The sequence below is a fragment of the Schistocerca cancellata genome, chromosome 2 (assembly GCF_023864275.1).
Source record: "Schistocerca cancellata isolate TAMUIC-IGC-003103 chromosome 2, iqSchCanc2.1, whole genome shotgun sequence".
Classification (NCBI taxonomy): domain Eukaryota; kingdom Metazoa; phylum Arthropoda; class Insecta; order Orthoptera; family Acrididae; genus Schistocerca; species Schistocerca cancellata.
In genome coordinates, this window is record NC_064627.1 from 774,436,899 (window position 1) to 774,454,782 (window position 17,884).

General features: G+C 38.7%; 1 protein-coding gene across 5 annotated transcripts in view; it reads left to right on the forward strand.

The window, feature by feature from the left end:
- LOC126162612 (lysophosphatidylserine lipase ABHD12) overlaps positions 1 to 17,884 on the forward strand; it is a 107,151-nt gene that overhangs the window by 1,598 nt on the left and 87,669 nt on the right. For 3 of the 5 annotated variants that reach the window (XM_049919224.1, XM_049919225.1, XM_049919226.1), the window contains exon 2: positions 5,890 to 5,966. In XM_049919224.1, coding sequence (XP_049775181.1) covers positions 5,932 to 5,966 — 35 coding nt within the window. In that variant the 5' untranslated portion in view covers positions 5,890 to 5,931. Of the gene's footprint in view, positions 1 to 5,889; positions 5,967 to 16,036; positions 16,195 to 17,884 lie in introns of all 5 variants that reach the window. The other 2 variants (XM_049919222.1, XM_049919223.1) reach the window with 1 other exon arrangement.

A 17,884-nucleotide genomic window follows, 5' to 3' on the forward strand; every position in this document is an offset into this window, starting at 1 on the left:
CCCCCCCACACACACATTCCTGTCTGCTGCCTTAAAAGGTATCCAATATGATGAGAGTGATTACACATTGCATTGCATTTTATTGAATTCCTTACTGGTGGTCCTTTTTAATCATTTATGTATATCAAGTGCATTATGATAATGCACAGATTAGAATTTTATGTCACACTGTATGTTTTTGAAATATCCAACAGAATATACTTATACATGACGGTAATTATTTAAAAAAAATATGTAAAACAGATTAACATTATGCTAAATAATCAAATGTTGCAAAATCCAGGATGGAATGTAACAATATTATGAGTAACAACTTTCCTTTTCATAATATTATTCTAAATAATCTAGAATCATTACAAATAAAGATGTACTTAATGACTGGTTCCATCCATGTCTACCCAACAGACACGGTACAAACAGGAGAGACAACACATGATATACATCAATGACTTTCTCAAAAATGTTAGTCATGGGAAAATAATTCGTTTGGTGATGAGCAGTATTGTAGTCAATGAGAAAACAAGAATTCTTGGCACCCTAAAGCCCACACCTTGGTGTATGGTTAGTTTACACTGTGTTGTTGCCATCCCTTACTGCACCAACTCAGGAAATTCTATTTCCATTTAATTTAAAAATGTTTTTTTATGTAGAAAATCTGTCCTCATTCACCAAAGTTCAGTACTTACTCATTCTGGTACAGTGTACTCCCAATTGTTTTTTCTTCCCCACTTCAGAAGCCTTTTTTTATAAATCTTCAAGTTAATGTACATAAAAGAAAATAGGCTGTTTATCATTTATATAATTAAAATGTAGTGGTAGCCATTGTATGTGCTGAGGCTGGACAAAATATGGAAACACCATCAGAAATGCATGCTTGAACATTTATGCAGATGCTAGCCAAGCCTGCAGGTTGTGCTGTTGCATTTGACCATGAATAGCACCTGAATGTATCCTCTATATGTTTCAAATGTTAGCTGTGATCAGAATTGTGTTTTGGATAGTTGCAAGTGCATTATGTTGGAGCTAAGTGACTCTGAACATGGGTAAATTGCTGGTGCTCATATGTCTAGTGCTTCTGTAAACCAGGCAGTTGAAGTGTGTGGTGTTTCAGGAGACTCCATATTGAAAATTTATATTGTGTACAGGGAGAGGGGAGGGGAGGAAATGATCATCCGCTAAGTCCCAGTGCAGACAAAGATTTGTGTTGAGTTATCGTGACAGACAGTTATTGAAGAGGATTGTGACAAAAATAAGATGACAGCTGTAAAAGTCACTGCAGAATTGAATGTTACACTCATTAACTCTGTCAGCACCAAAACAACATGAAGGGAGCTCCATAACCCATGAAATGTATGGCAAGCTGGAATTCCAAACCCACACATCAGTGATGTAAATGCCCATAACAGGAAAATTCAGTGCCAAAGCCATAAAACCTGGTGTGTGGAGCAGTGGAAGAAATTAGTTTGGTCAGATGAGTCTTAATTGTCTTCACATTCCATTGATCATTTGCTCAATGAAGTGTAATGACAAAGTCTGAGTCATTTTACATTCACATAACAAATTAGTCTGTAAACTTGGCTATATGCTGACCAATTTTCTAATATTCACATGTTACACATACAGTAAGAAATACTTCTGCGGAACAGGGGTTGTTAAGGAGAAACTTCTTTCAGTTTCTTTTCAAATTTTACTTTGCTGTCTGTCAGACATTTTACATCACTGGGCAAATGAAAAAGTATTTTAGTTGCAGTGTTATGCACCCCTTTTTGTGCTTCAGACGACCTTAAATATGGAGTACTAAATGTAATTTTTTCTCCTGGTATTGTAATCAAATATATCAATGTTTCCTTTGAACTGCAGTGTATTATTTACAGCAGACTTAATGGGGGAATAAATGTACTGTGAACCAGTAGTCTAAATGCCCCCACTACTGTAACAGATATGAGTGAACACCACATATTCTTACAGGACATCTTTGAGCAATGAACACTTTCTTTCTTAAAGATGAGTTACCCCAGGAAATTATTGAATGAAATTATGCAAAATGTGTCAACTTGCTGATTTGGCTCTCCCCAAGATTTGCAATGATTCTAAGTGGCTGAACTGAGTTGTTTCAGGAGTTGTATAATGCGTTTTTCTGGTTTAAATTCTCATCAATAGGGATACACAAATTTTGAAGCATATGCACCCTGTTCATTATTTCCTCACCACGTGTTACTCTTATCATTGCTTTAATACCTCTAGACATATGCAACTGAATATATGGTATCTTTTTAAAATTGAATGTGAGACCACATGATACTTTTAAGAACATTGATTACCATTTCTTCTGTAGCTGGTTGTATGCTTGGAGTGGTTACAGTAGTAGTGTATCCACAAAAAGAACTGATGCTGCTTGTATATTAGATGGCAGCTCATTTACTTATATGAGGAACAATGGTGGACTTAAGATTGAGCCTTTGCAAACACCTTATTTGAATTGTTGCCAGGCAAAATAATATAACATGATTACGTTGGAGAGTTACTGACTACAACATTCTGCATTCTTTTGGTGAAACATGACATTATCCATTGGTTAGCCAATCAATCAATTAGTTAAAACCTCAGTTTATCTAGGAGAGTATTGTGATTCGCGCAGTCATCTGCCTTAGGTAGGTCACAGAAAATTCCATCTGGTGCTGTTTTATTTATTTAATGCTTGTGAAATTTGATGAGTGAACTGTGGGTCTTATTACACACCGGAAAAATTTATGCCCCAAAAGTGAAACGCAGCACGGGTTCGGTGACAATTTGGGGAGCCATATAGTAGTATTCTATAGTTCCCATGGTCATTCTGCAAGGTTGCATTACTGCCAAGGATTATGTGACTGTTTTGTCTGAATAGGTCCATCCCGTGATACAATGTTTGTTCCCCAATAGTAATGCTGTGTTCCAAGATAACAGGGCTCCTGTTCATGCAGTTTGCATTGTTAAGGACTTGTGTGAGCACAAGGCTGAATTGTCACACCTCCCCTGTCCACCAGTCACCAGATCTCAGTGTTATTGAGCCTTTGTGGCCCATCTTGTAGAGAAGTATACGTGATCACTGTCTATCTGTATCATTGTTACCTGAACTCGCCACTATTTTGCAAAAAGAATGGTATAAGGTACACTTGAAAACAATATAGGACCTTTATTTATTGATTCAGAGATTAATGAAAGCAGTTTTGAATGCCATTGGTTTTCCTACATCATATTGGACACTGTAATGTGTTGTGTTTTTGATGTTTTTCATTTTAACATTTGTTCAGTGTCTCTGTTACACAGTGGATTTCCCTATAACTGGCTAAATAGTTTTTCATAGGCCAGAGGAAAGCAAAAGAATCATGCCTAGTAAAGCAAGTCTCTATTTTGCTTGTCACCTATTCTGTTGCTTAGTGTGAGCACTCATATGTAGACTTACGTTCTATAGGCAAGTTTCATATCTGGGTACATTTATCTATTTATTAATTCCACAGTTGGATGCAGTGAATTTGTGGTAGCCTTGTCTGCGTGTTCAGTTTGGACTCACATTATGGCAGCATTAGGATGTATGCTGCTAATAGAATGGATGTGGTATATGCTGATAAACACTTGCTGCCAATTTTGTACTCTGAACCTTCACGGTATGCTACGCCTCGGAGCAGAGCCATAAATTCCTAAATATTCCCACTTGAACTCCCTGAAGTATTTTCCTTCAGTAATTACAGTCTAGCGTCCTTAGGGCATTAATATTGTGGGGATGCATTCATCTGTATCTCTAGATATGTATTTTTGCAATTAAATTTGTCTTTAAATTCTGAGAATGAAACCGGACACTTAAATTAGCTAGTCATATTTTATGAGTGAGTTGCAACTTGACATCCCGAATTCCCCCCCCCCCCCCCCCCCCCCTCCCCATGGGTCTCAACTGTTCAGGTGTTAACGTAGATTTTCATTTGCTGTATGTTGTGATGAAATGAAACTGCCTTAAAACATTTACACCATTTTAGGATTTCTGCTAAGACATTTCCTGAAGGAAGTCTTTCATCCTCATAAGTCTGATATCACATCAAGAATCGTAACACTCTCATACTTTCATCCAATTTTATCCCCAGCTTCACAAAAAAAACAATAATAAATAAAAAAAAAGTGGTTGCCATGTTGGTGGACTAGCATGTTGAAAAGTCATTTATTTTAGAGTACTGTACATACTTAAGATTATATCATATGCAGGGTGAATCAAAAAAATGTTTACGTGCTGACATGGCATATTCTGCATGCAACAAGGATCAGTAAATACATAGGTACCAGGGGTCGCATAGGCCAGCTGGGGCTGCTAAATGGCATTGCATTATTCAGTCACCTGCAACAAATGGACACCCACTTCAGGAGATGCGCGAAGTTTTTTCCAGGTGCGTCAAGACGCGCCTTACATCGATGCTGCATTGAATGGCACACCCTCTCAGAGGTACCTCGTGTATCTCAAAGACATCCTGCTGCCTCAACAATCCAATCCCCTAGGTCCTCCAGTGGTGTAACAGGTGTTTCATACACAAGGCCCTTCAGATACACCCACAGGAAAAAAATCAATTGGGGACAGATCAAGTGATTGTTGTGGCCATGCAACTGCCACACTGCGACCAATCTGGTGGCCGGGAATGGTTGCCTGCAAATGTGCCTTCATTTGTCTGCTGTAATGTGCAGGGGCTCTCTCATGCTGAAATTGAATGTTATGATGAATGGGCATAGGAACATCACTCAGCATGTCCAACAGAACCTCTTGCAGGAATACGAGATACAAGCAACCATCATTCAGTCTGGAAGACTGTACAGCTCAGTTAAACAGTCTCTAATGATGCCAGCCCTCACGTTGAGGGTAAATTTGTGTTGTGAGGCATGTGTACATGTAGCATGTGGGTCCACATCCGTCCATTTATGCTGGTTGTGGACGTTCATCGCACCCTTGAGTGAGAATGCAGCCTCATTGGTGAAGAGGACGCTTACTGTGAAGCTTAGGTCTACAATGGATTCCTGCGGAAACCACTGTGCAATTCCCATGTGCTTGTTGTAGTCCTGTGGTTACAATGCCTGAACATGTTGTAAATTAAATGGATACAGTTCTTCGTTATGTACAATGCACCAGATGGAGGGCTGGTGCATATCATTGGAGTGGGACACACCGTATGAGCTTGTTGATGGAGTACACTGCACCCATTCAAGAACGCTTTCTTCCATCGCAGCTGTCCGTGTTGTTTGTTGGTGACCAGCGTCAGGCTTGTGCACATGAAATGAGCCGGTATAGCACAATTGGCAATGCAGGGTGGTGAAAAATGTGTGGGATGGCATCTTTCTATCGGGATATTTTGCACGATACAATCGCACAGCTGATCATCCATTGCAACTGGCTGCACCATAAATCAAATGCATCTCAGCCATTTCGTGGTATGTGCAACTAGCCACTTTATTCCCAGTGCTTGCATGGCATGACTGTCCATGAACTCCCTGCTGTGCAGTCCACCCGTGTTGGTATAAGAGCACCCTCTGATGACCATAGTGCCCTCTTGTGGCATTTGCGACTCTTGGTCCCTATGTATTGCTGATCCTTGTTGTATGCTGAGGTGCCATGTAACATTTTTTTTGAATTGCTCTGTATAGTGAATAGGAGATGAGATGTTAATGATGAATAGGATGCATGTAAATCACAGGTTAATTTTATGTAGGCCTACATGAAATAAGTGATTTTACACGGAAGCAAGTGAGGCAATTGTGCAGTGCATGTGGGAAGATCTGCTTGAATAACTGTCTCATTTCCTGCTGTAGGTTCATGTTGCATTTGTTGAAGGTAATTACATTTAATTTTCAGAACAAGTGGTGTCTTTCTTTTTCCAGGTGATCTTTTAACCGTGGCACAGAAATTTGCATCTCGGCAGTATGAGGTACCTCTTCAGAAGAAGATACGTCAAAAGGTGATATTGAGTACTGTACCTGTTTTAATAAAAGGCAAAACATCCTTAGTTGAAGGCATGGTTGGTAGCATACTAAGCTCTTAGTATTGTTTTAATTGGTGTGTATGAATTATCAACTTCAGAAGAAATGCAACCAATGTATGCAAGTCTGTAATACTTAGAATACTCTTTCTTTACATCTACCTTATACATTTCCGCAAGCCATTGTATTGCATGTTGTGGAGGGTACCCTGTACAACTACTAGCCATTTCCTTTCCTCTTCCACTTGCAAATAGAGAGTATTTGTTGACTTGTTTTGGCAGAAGATACAAATTGATTGCTTTTTTTCCCATGTGGATAGCAGGAGATGATTGAATATTGATCAAACTGTTACAGATTAAGGTCCCCAGTTCAAGACCCACTCCGGCACACAATTTTAATCTGTCAGGAAGTTCCATGAATTATCGGCTGGTAACTGGTTTTTGTATGTATTTCTTCTTTTGCTGCATGTTGGAACACTGGAACCCATCCCATCTACATCTTTGCTGCTGTTTTTTTTTATTAGAGCCAACTTCTTTGACAAGAGGACTGCTTTGGTCTCCAACTACAAGCAACCTTAGAAATATTGGATCTCGTCTACACTCATTTATGAATACAGATTATGATGCCTCTACAATGTCTTCTACAATTTTAACGAATTTCAGTTCATATATCATTTACTGTGTCTACAGGAGATGATACCACCTGTTTATCATACACTTATCATGGTATGCAAGGTTCACTTTCACTTTGCCAAACTAGATTGATTCTCTTTTTTCACATTTTGCACAGTAGACAGCTTTATCATTAAATCTCAGTCTAACTGAAACTGTTTGTAATTTCTGTCAGCATAGTTTGCAAAACTTTCAGTATTCTCTTTACAGTTATGAAATCTGGAAATTATGTTGTACTGCTTTGACGTTTTCAGTCAACAAATAGAATTATATACAGTGATTTCATGCCAAAGCCACATTTTTTTCTGAGCAGAAATCTTAGTTTGCAAGTAGTATGAACACCACCTTTGCTCCTTTTACCTATGGGAATTGCTTGTTAATGCGAAAAATTGCCAAGTCACACTTTCACTTATAATCTTGTGTTGAATTTTGTTTGAAGTCTTATGTTGAATGACTAATAATCCATCCTGCATTAGCAGTAGATCATGACAGTAAAATTATGTTTGTACAGAACATTAAGACTTATTACCTTTATGCCTTACAATTCCAGTTATTTTACCAAATTAACAAGACAGTAAAATGCAAAGTGGTGCATATTCTATAACATCTAGTTTAAATCTGTAATAAATATCATCTAGTTTTGGTTCCCTTAGTTATTACCCATCACTATGGGCAAAACTTTTCAACTATTATACAACTAAGTTCTAATGCTGACCTTAAAAAGCTGTCGAGTTCTATTTTCAGATGATATGGTTGTCTTTAAATGTAGAGGAAAAGCCCTTCCGTCAATTTACCATTACGTTGGAAAACAGCACTGGTATTTTTAATTTTCAGAGGAAAGGTACGTGGTAGAGATGGGCAAAACTGTTCTTTTCAGAGATTGGATCAGAACTGTTCACTCCCTGAAATCAATTAGCTCTTTTTCATGACTCACCACTCATTTACAATAGAAAATAAATGGAAGGCACATTGCCCTTTAAACTTGGTTTATTCCAGTACTATACCTGTATTTTGATCTTATTTGATCCTATTTTGAAGTAACACAGATAATGAGTAAGAATTTTGTATTGTTTATTGAAATTTCCACGATATGACAAAGTTTTTGATTATTGATTTATTTTGCACTATCGTGGTTTTTTGGGTGATCGGAAAATGTTGTAACTTGAGATTTACATTAACAATATATTTGGCTATAATGTATTAAAATTTCATTAACCTCATACAAATTCATCGCAAGCCATATATTTTTAAAGTGAACGTTTCCTTCCGAAGACGCCTAAAATCGCAAAATCCGTACCAGAATAAGAAAAAGAAATATAAATTTGACTGTAAAACGAAAGTGCTGCATATAGCCTTACGCAGAATAAAACATGGAAAATATTGGTGTATCACATTTTGTGATACGTTTATTGATTCACTCGTAATTAAAGCGTAAATTCGAGTGTCCATAATAAAAATCCTATAGTAAGAGGAGTCATCAGGAACCTAATCTAATCAGTTTAAACAAATAAAAATAAAATAAAAACAATTGATGTATACATAACATAATAATGTAATATACATAGCGGTATTACTACGAAGAACAATATCCAGTAGGGACGAACTCCGATGCAGAGGCGCTGAGTCGAGCAGGTCGAGCCGCGAGCTGTATTACTGCGTGAGCTGAGACCGCAGAGACCAGAATGACACCTGAGTCGCTTTGCTCAATGCTCTGGCTAGAGTCGAGACGGTGGGGTGAGCGTTGAGCGGGCGAGTTCCGAGGGTGGGGGGAGCTCCGAAACAAATCGTCCGTTCCCTTGCGAGCAGGTTGTTGCAAGTAGTTCCTATGTTATCCGCTAGGTGGCTCTCTGTCCTGTTGCTCGCGTCAACTGCCCAGAGGGCAGGACGTGCGACTGAAACGATCGCCGACAGAGTGCAATGCGAAGTTAAGCTGCGCCAGACACTGCGCGCGGAAGACGACGCACAGGGATGGCACGGCATATGTGAAACACAAAATCCAATGGGGCACTGCACAATGCAGGCAGCCAAGGTAGAAGCAGGGCAGAGGCCGGCGCTGGCTGTGTTGTGTGGCGTGCACTGTGCTGTGACCAGCAGAGGCGCTGCTGATATGCTGCGTCTCTCTCTCTCTCTCTCTCTCTCTCTCTCTCTCTCTCTCTCTCTCTCTCTCTCTCTCTCTCTCTCTCTCTGCCGTGGGAAACGTTTGGAGCTACCGTTCTTTTTTTCTGAATCACTGATTGTTCACTCCTTTGAAAGATTCAACTCTATGAATTAGTTCAAGAGCGCATCCCCCATCTCTAGTACATGGGTTATTGCTTAATTCTGTGGCTGGTGAAGAATACCCTACAATCATACTCTTCTCATTGTCTATTAACTTATGGTTGTCTTTCTTTCATAATTTTGTAGATTTGTGTTTAAATTTTTCATTCTTTAATATCCTACAATTTTCTGCTGCTCATCTGAAATCTAAATATTTAAATATGAGATCAGTAAAACAGTTTGAGGAAAGAAAAATCAATTTTCTGAAAAAGTGCTTAATCAGAAACTTCCTTTGTCCTCTGAATGTTTTGTGTAAGCTGCTCTGTTTGTGGCAGTTGTTAAATTTATTTTACTCTGGAGCTGTATTTTTTAATGTTTTAGTTCCATAGCCACTAACCTCTGAAGCTAGTGTAGACTGCCATCACATTTGATATTACATGTTATGCTTGTAGACTCGCAACTGTTGAAGTTTCCCATCTTCTCATGTGAGTAAAATTCCTGTATAAATGTTTATTTTATATCAGTTGTAAGATCGTGTACATTGCATTCTACATGATAAAACTGACCTCCTCCTGTTCGTGTTATGCTGTGTTTGTTATTACCTGAAAAATATTTTGTCAGAGGTTACACTATTTACAAAACTTTCTCTTCTTGACATTCTTTTGTGTGTACATGGAGGGGTCCTTTGCATTAATGTGAGATACTGTTAATGTAGTTTTTTTGCTTAACACAACTCTCAAATTGTTAACCCTTTAACTGCTCTGGACGTGTTAACGCGCTTGCCTTTGTACCTGTCCCTGTGTGCTCTGAACGTGTTTATGCGCACCACCAGTCCATCTACCTGATACTCAGAACGTCTCTACACATAGACTCGTTCAGAGTACCAAGTAGAAGGACTAGTGGTGCGCGTAAACACGTTCAGAGCACACAGGGACAGGTACAAAGGCACACGCGTTAACATGTCAAGAGCAGTTAAAGGGTTAATAAATGTGTAACTAATATCTGAAGCATGAAATGTCATTAATATCAGTCACCACCTGCAAAATGATTATAGTTAGCAGTTGGTATCTTAGTGTGTGTAATATACTTCCTCCACTGGAAAGGTTGTTTCTTGAACATTGTTTATCAGAAATTAAATATTATTTTTGAGTGTGACTGCAGTTAAATGTCCCAGTTTTTGCACTAACAAGAAATCCCTGAGTGCGAGATCGCAAGTTCAGTCATTAGTAAGACACAGTTGAAAATGTTGGGTTAATTATAACAGGAGAAATATTAGCTGCTAATGACTCACCAAGTGCATCAGGAGGGCAACAGAAAATGAGCATGCAGGAGGTGCAGAGATCAACCTTGTATGGGCTGTATGTACAACACTTCGCAAAGTGTACATCTTCAACATTCAAGAAACGTTCAAAACAAACAATTAACTTGCACCATGAACACCAAATGGAAAATGGCATTTCACAGTGATCGCAGAGGTTCACAACATCGAGATTGAAGGCGAACTCCTTTGGAGTTACAAATTGTGCAGGACGTTCAGCTAGGTATCCACTCTTAAAGAATGCACATAGAATCGTATTGGTGTAGCGGGGTGATGAGAGATGATGGAATGTGATGACATGGAACTGAATGCAGGAGCTTATCGTGAAATTGGTTATCCTTTAAGGCGTATCTGCAGATAGTGTGAAAATGTTCTAAAGGCATCGGGGGGGAGGGGGGGGGGGGGGGGGGGAATCCAGAGGCTGAATTTGTCCAGTGACTCCAGGTGGTATGAATGTCCCACATTTTTTGAGAGGGATCGTTTGCTCTAAAGGAGTATGATTTTTATACACAGACCAGGACTCGAGCAAAAGCAAGTTCTTTTGAGCAGCTGTTGACCAGAGGCAGTGCTCATACCATAGTTGCATAGTTCTTTAATGCCCATTCTCCAACTTTTGCTTGCTGTGTCATAAATATTCCCTACTGCCCTTGCAAGATCTCTGTGACACACACACACACACACACACACACACACACACACACACACACACACACAGACACGGAAGGAATCGAAGAATTGTAGGGGAGCAGAGTGCCTCCAACTTCTCTCAGCACAATTAATAACGTTACAACCAATTTACCATCCAGATTAACAGTCAGCATAATTGTATGTGAATGGGTTAAGACATTGATGTTAGTTGATCTTGATACAACTCTCTTAGTACCTCTGATTTCAAGGGTTTCTTTCATATGCATTTTCTCTTCAAATCCTGATTGGTCAGAGTTGAAGAGTAATTCCTTAATGAATGATGGGATACATTTGTTAATTTCAAATACAAAATTTTTAATTTTTTTACTATGCTCTTCATGATCTTCCAGGTACATAATTATGTTTGGTACCTGCTCCTTGGGCAATGATTGCCCTTTACGATATTTCACTGGAGACAGGATTTGTGGCTCCCGGTCTGACAAGAATGAAGAACTACATGGCTTGACACCTGTTTCAGTACCACTTTGACTTGTTACACATGTATCATCGTCATTATACTCCTCATGGACATTGTCTGCACAGTTAAGTAGTATACAACACCATACTTTCCACGGACTAGCCTTGTTTTGCTGAGAGCATAAGGGAACAATTGACAGGAATGGGGGGAAAGAAATACAGTAGAAGAAGAATGGGTAGCTTTGAGGGATGAAATAGTGAAGGCAGCAGAGGATAAAATAGGTAAAAAGACGAGGGCTAGTAGAAACGCTTGGGTAACAGAAGAAATGTTGAATTTAATTGATGAAAGGAGAAAATATAAAAATCCAGTAAATGAAGCAGGCAAAAAGGAATACAAACGTCTCAAAAATGATATCGACAGGAAGTGCAAGATGGCTAAGCAGGGATAGCTAGAGGACAAATGTAAGGATGTAGAGGCTTATCTCACGAGGGGTAAGATAGATACTGCCTAATGGAAAATTAAAGAGACCTTTTGTGAAAGGAGAACTACTTGCATGAATATCAAGAGCTCTGATGGAAACCCAGTTCTAAGCAAAGAAGGGAAAGCAGGAAGGTGGAAGGAGTATATAGAGGGTCTATACAAGGGCGATGTACTTCAGGACAATATTATGGAAATGGAAGAGGATGTAGATGAAGATGAAATGGGAGATATGATACTGCGTGAAGAATTTGACAGAGCACTGAAAGACCTGAGTCGAAACAAGGCCCTGAGAGTAGACAACATTCCATTAGAACTACTGACAGCCTTGGGAGAGCCAGTCCTGACAAAACTCTAACATCTGGTGAGCAAGATGTACGAGACAGGCAAGATACCCTCATACTTCAAGAAGAATATAATAATTCCAATCCCAAAGAAAGCAGGTATTGACAGATGTGAAAATTACCGAACTATCAGTTCAATAAGTCACAGCTGCAAAATACTAACACAAATTCTTTACAGACGAATGGAAAAACTGATAGCAGCCGACCTCGGGGAAGATCAGTTTGGATTCCTTAGAAATGTTGGAACACGTGAGGCAATACTGACCCTACGACTTATCGTAGAAGAAAGATTAAGGAAAGACAAACCTACGTTTCTAGCACATGTAGACTTAGAAAAAGCTTTTGACAATGTTGATTGGAAAACTCTCTTTCAAATTCTGAAAGTGGCAGGGGTAAAATACAGGGAGCAAAAGGCTATTTACAATTTGTACAGAAACCAGATGGCAGTTATAAGAGTCGAGGGGTGAGGGGTATGAAAGAGAGGCAGTGGTTGGGAAGGGAGTGAGACAGGGTTGTAGCCTATCCCCGATGTTATTCAATCTGTATATTGAGCAAGCAATAAAGGAAACAAAAGAAAAGTTAGGAGTAGGTGTTAAAATCCACCGAGAAGAAATAAAAACTTTGAGGTTCGCCGATGACATTGTAATTCTGTCAGAGACATCAAAGGACTTTGAAGAGCAGCTGAACAGTATGGACAGTGTCTTGAAAGGAGGGTATAAGATGAACATCAACAAAAGCAAAATGACGAAAATGGAATGTAGTCGAATTAAGTCAGGTGATGCTGATGGATTTAGGTTAGGAAATGAGACACTTAAAGTAGTAAAGGAATTTTTCTATTTGGGGAGCAAAATAACGGATGATGGTCGAAGTAGAGAGGATATAAAATGTAGACTGGCAATGGCAAGGAAAGCGTTTCTCAAGAAAAAAAAATTGTTAACATCGAGTATAGATTTAAATGTCAGGAAATCGTTTCTGAAAGTATTTGTATGGAGTGTAGCCATGTATGGAAGTGAAACATGGACGATAAATAGTTTAGCCAAGAAGAGAATAGAAGCTTTCGAAATGTGGTGCTACAGAAGAATGCTGAAGATTAGATGGGTAGGTCACATAACTAATGAGGTGTTGTTGTTGTTGTTGTTGTTGTTGTTGTTCTGGTGGTGGTGGTCTTCAATCCTGAGACTGGTTTGATGCAGCTCGCCATGCTACTCTATCCTGTGCAAGCTTCTTCATCTCCCAGTACCTAATGCAGCCTACATCCTTCTGAATCTGCTTAGTGTATTCTTCTCTTGGTCTCCCTCTACGATTTTTACCCTCCACGCTGCCCTCCAGTACCAAATTGGTGATCCCTTGATGCCTCAGAACATGTCCTACCAACCGATCCCTTTTTCTAGTCAAGTTGTGCCACAAACTCCTCTTCTCCCCAATTCTGTTCAATACCTGTAATTTACTCCTGCCACCTTCAGAATTTGAAAGAGAGTTTTCCAATCAACATTGTCAAAAGCTTTCTCTAAGTCTACAAATGCTAGAAATGTAGGTTTGTCTTCCCTTAATCTTTCTTCTAAGATAAGTCATAGGGTCAGTATTGCCTCACGTGTTCCAACATTTCTACGGAATCCAAATTGATCTTCCCCGAGGTCAGCTTCTACCAGTTTTTCCATTCGTCTGTAAAGAATTTGCATTAGTATTTTGCAGCTGTGACTTATTAAACTGATAGTTCGGTAATTTTCACATCTTTCAACACCTGCTGCTTTCTTTGGGATTGGAATTACTATATTCTTCTTGAAGTCTGAGGGAATTTCGCCTGTTTCATACATCTTGCTCACCAGATGGTAGAGTTTTGTTAGGCCGGGCTCTCCCAAGGCTGTCAGTAGATCTAATGGAATGTTGTCTACTCCCGGAGCCTTGTTTCGACTCAGGTCTTTCAGTGCTCTGTCAAACTCTTAACGCAGTATCATATCTCCCATTCCATCTTCATCTACCTCCTCTTCCACTTCCATAATATTGTCTTCCCACCTTTCTGCTTTCCCTTCTTTGCTTAGAACTGGGTTTCCATCTAAGCTCTTGATGTTCATACAAGTGGTTCTCTCTTCTCCAAAGGCCTCTTTAATTTTCCTGTAGGCAGTATCTATCTTACCACTAGTAAGATAAGCCTCTACATCCTTACATTTGTCCTCTAGCCATCCCTGCTTAGCCATTTTGAACTTCCTGTTGATCTCATTTTTGAGGTGTCTGTATTCCTTTTTGCCTGCTTCATTTACTGCCTTTTTATATTTTCTCCTGTCGTCAATTAAATTCAATATTTCTTCTGTTATCCAAGGATTTCTACTAGCTCTCATGTTTTTACCTACTTGATCCTCTGCTGCCTTCACTATTTCATTCCTCAAAGCTACCCATTCTTCTTCTACTGTATTTCTTTCCCCCATTCCTGTCAATTGTTCCCTTATGCTCTCCCTGAAACTCTGTACAACCTCTGGTTCTTTCAGTTTATCCAGGTCCCATCTCCTTAAATTCCTACCTTTTTGCAGTTTTTTCAGTTTTAATCTACAGTTCATAATCAATAGATTGTAGTCAGAGTCCACATCTGCCCCTAGAAATGTCTTACAATTTAAAATCTGGTTCCTAAATCTCTGTCTTACCATTATATAATCTGTCTGAAACCTTGTAGTATCTCCAGGATTCTTCCATGTATACAACCTTCTTTCACGATTCTTGAACCAAGTGTTAGCTATGATTAAGTTATGCTCTGTGCAAAATTCTACCAGGCGGCTTCCTCTTTCATTTCTTACCCCCAATCCATATTCACCTACTACGTTTCCTTCTCTTCCTTTTCCTATTGTCGAATTCGTCACCCATGACTATTAAATTTTCGTCTCCCTGAATAATTTCTTTTATCTCATCATACATTTCATCAATTTCTTCAGCATCTGCAGAGCTAGTTGGCATATAAACTTCTACTACTTCTGAGGAGGTATTGAATGGAATTGGGGAGAAGAGGAGCTTGTGACACAACTTGACTAGAAGAAGGGATCTGTTGGTAGGGCATGTTCTGAGACATCGAGGGATCACCAATTTAGTATTGGAGGGTAGCGTGGAGGGTAAAAATCGTAGAGGGAGACCAAGAGATGAATACACTAAGCAGATTCAGAAGGATGTAGGCTGCAGTAGATACTGGGGAGATGAAGAAGCTTGCACAGGATAGAGTAGCATGGAGAGCTCCATCAAACCAGTCTCAGGACTGAAGACGACAACAACAACAACAACAACAACAACAACAGCCTTGTAAAAATACTAATATTTCATTTGCTGCTTCTTTCTCATTCTGCGAAATTCCTTCCTGACGGATGGTCAACTTCTGCAACTGTTGTTGTAGATATAACGCAATATTTGCTCTGTGTATCGTTGCCATTTGTACTGCAGCATTGTTGAGAGTTACTAGTCGACTAAGCAGTTCAGCTACGCTTCATAGCCTCATGCTGTTGTCAGCATTGGATACCTCCAGACTTGCCCCCTGTTGGCATTAGCAGCCAATATTTTGGTTGCGTTGTAGACAATATGTGGGCCGTCGAACACCGTAAACATCATTGGCCTTTTGCGGCCTTCCTCTCAAGGGATTCCTTTTAAAACAGTTGTTTCCTGCATTGCGTGATGTATGGGCACCATAAGTATGCTTGTGCTCATGTCTAAAGTTTGCTATGAGTGTAAATGAAAAAGAATGATGAAGAACACTAATTTTACATAACATTGTGCCAGTCCAATTGTATCTCAAATAATTTTCTTTTCAGGTGTACTTCTGGAATTCTGTACATTTTGTGTGTGTGTGTGTGTGTGTGTGTGTGTGTGTGTGTGTGTGTTATTAAATTTGTTTTTATTGTTTCAGGTATTGCATTTAATGTAACCAGTCAGCAAATTAACAACACAACCTAAGTTTATTTCGTACTTAGTAAGGATATCATATATTACATTGAAGACCATGGTGGGGATTACAGTTACCATATCCCTGTTCCTACTTCCTGTAGGTCTTTGGTTACAGGGAATGTGAGTATAGTTACTTGACAGATTTTAGTTCTGATGTTATAAAAACATATATTGTCCTTTACATTATTTTTCTTGTATTAGTCACCTTTGTAGTAACCATTATAAAATCCTATGCAGTAAAATCATTTAAAAAGTATAGTGTCAGTTTCTGTGTGTCACTGAGTTCTGTTATAACATCTGGTATGCAGAAGAATGATAATATTGTTCTGTACAGTAACATACTGTAGTCGGTGTCCAAATAAGGCATTTAGTAAGTTGCACATTCGAAGGCTTCTTTAAATATTTGTGTAATTCAATATATGAATCAGAAATACAGATAGGTCATCATGAAAATAATAGCTTTTTAGATTAGATGTTAATTCCAGTCAAGGTGGGAAGAAAGAAAACACTAAGAATGACACTGTTTCAGGAGAAATGATTAAAGTCAGGAAAAAAAGTCATCCAAAAGGAACTTAGAGAATTATTTACAGTATGTGTGCAAAATATTTCCTTAAATTTCAACCATGCTGTAGTTATTCTCCTTTACAAAAAAGAAGACAGACAACATATAAACTACAGACCTGTCAGTCTAGAATTAATACCTGCCACATTAAAAATAAAGTAATGAGGTAAAGAAATAAGCTGGGAAAAACAAATTTAGCACACTAGACCTTTTGCATGTCATGAACAAAATTAAATAATATGCATGAATTGGCACTTTCTCATAGATTTGTGGATTAAAGAAAGCTATCTGATACCCCTAAAAAAAGGCTTTGAAAGTGTTGTTAAATGGAAGAATAGATACTACCATTAGGCATCATCAGATTACTGACAAATTCAGAATTGAAAGAATAGTCAGGTAAGGAGATTTTGTATCTCCAAGACTGTTCATGCCACAGTTATTAGCAATTTACCCTCCACTTCCAGGTTATTTCCTCACCTGAAATTTTCTATGAATTATGGTCTTATCTACGTGTTGCTCATTATGGTTTCTAAAGTCACCTACCCACCGTCTGTTAATCTTCTACTCTTTTTTATCTCATAGATACCAACAAAGAACTCTCTTAGTCAATCTCTGAGCCATTCACCAGTCTATACATTCTGTCTGTTTTCATTACTGTCATAATTAATTCTTTCACTGTAGCTTGTTCTGTGGTTTTTTATTAGTTTTCTGGTCTTTCCTAGTAACTTCCATATGTATCTTATTACTACTTCCTGAGCAACACTCACTTCTTGAAGGGTTTCCTTATTTGGAAGTTCTTGTTTCACAGCTTTAAGTTGAAACTGGTAGGACAGACAGATTGGAAATTTTTCTTTTTGCACACGTCAGAAACTTTTTTTGTAAACTCTATTTACCAGTCAAACGTGTAATCCGAATCGTGTATAGTTTCTGACAAATCCTCACATAGTTGACATGTGAAGGTTAGGTTAAAACAAAGACAGAAAAATTTGTGTTCCAGCTGAGATTGTCTTGTGACCCCTCAGTTATCCAAAGGATAATTTTTTGTTCAAAAGCTCAGTCTTCTCATTGTGGCTGTCTAAGACTAGACGCTTCCTCTGTGTGGTGGGTAACAATCTTCCTTTTTCATAATATTATTGTTATTCCATCCTGGACTTTCCGTTGTTTGGTATTTGCTTCAGTTGATAGTTGAGGAGTTAAGAGACAAAATTTTGCAATTGGGAATAAGTGGAGGGAGCAAGATTTTTGAAC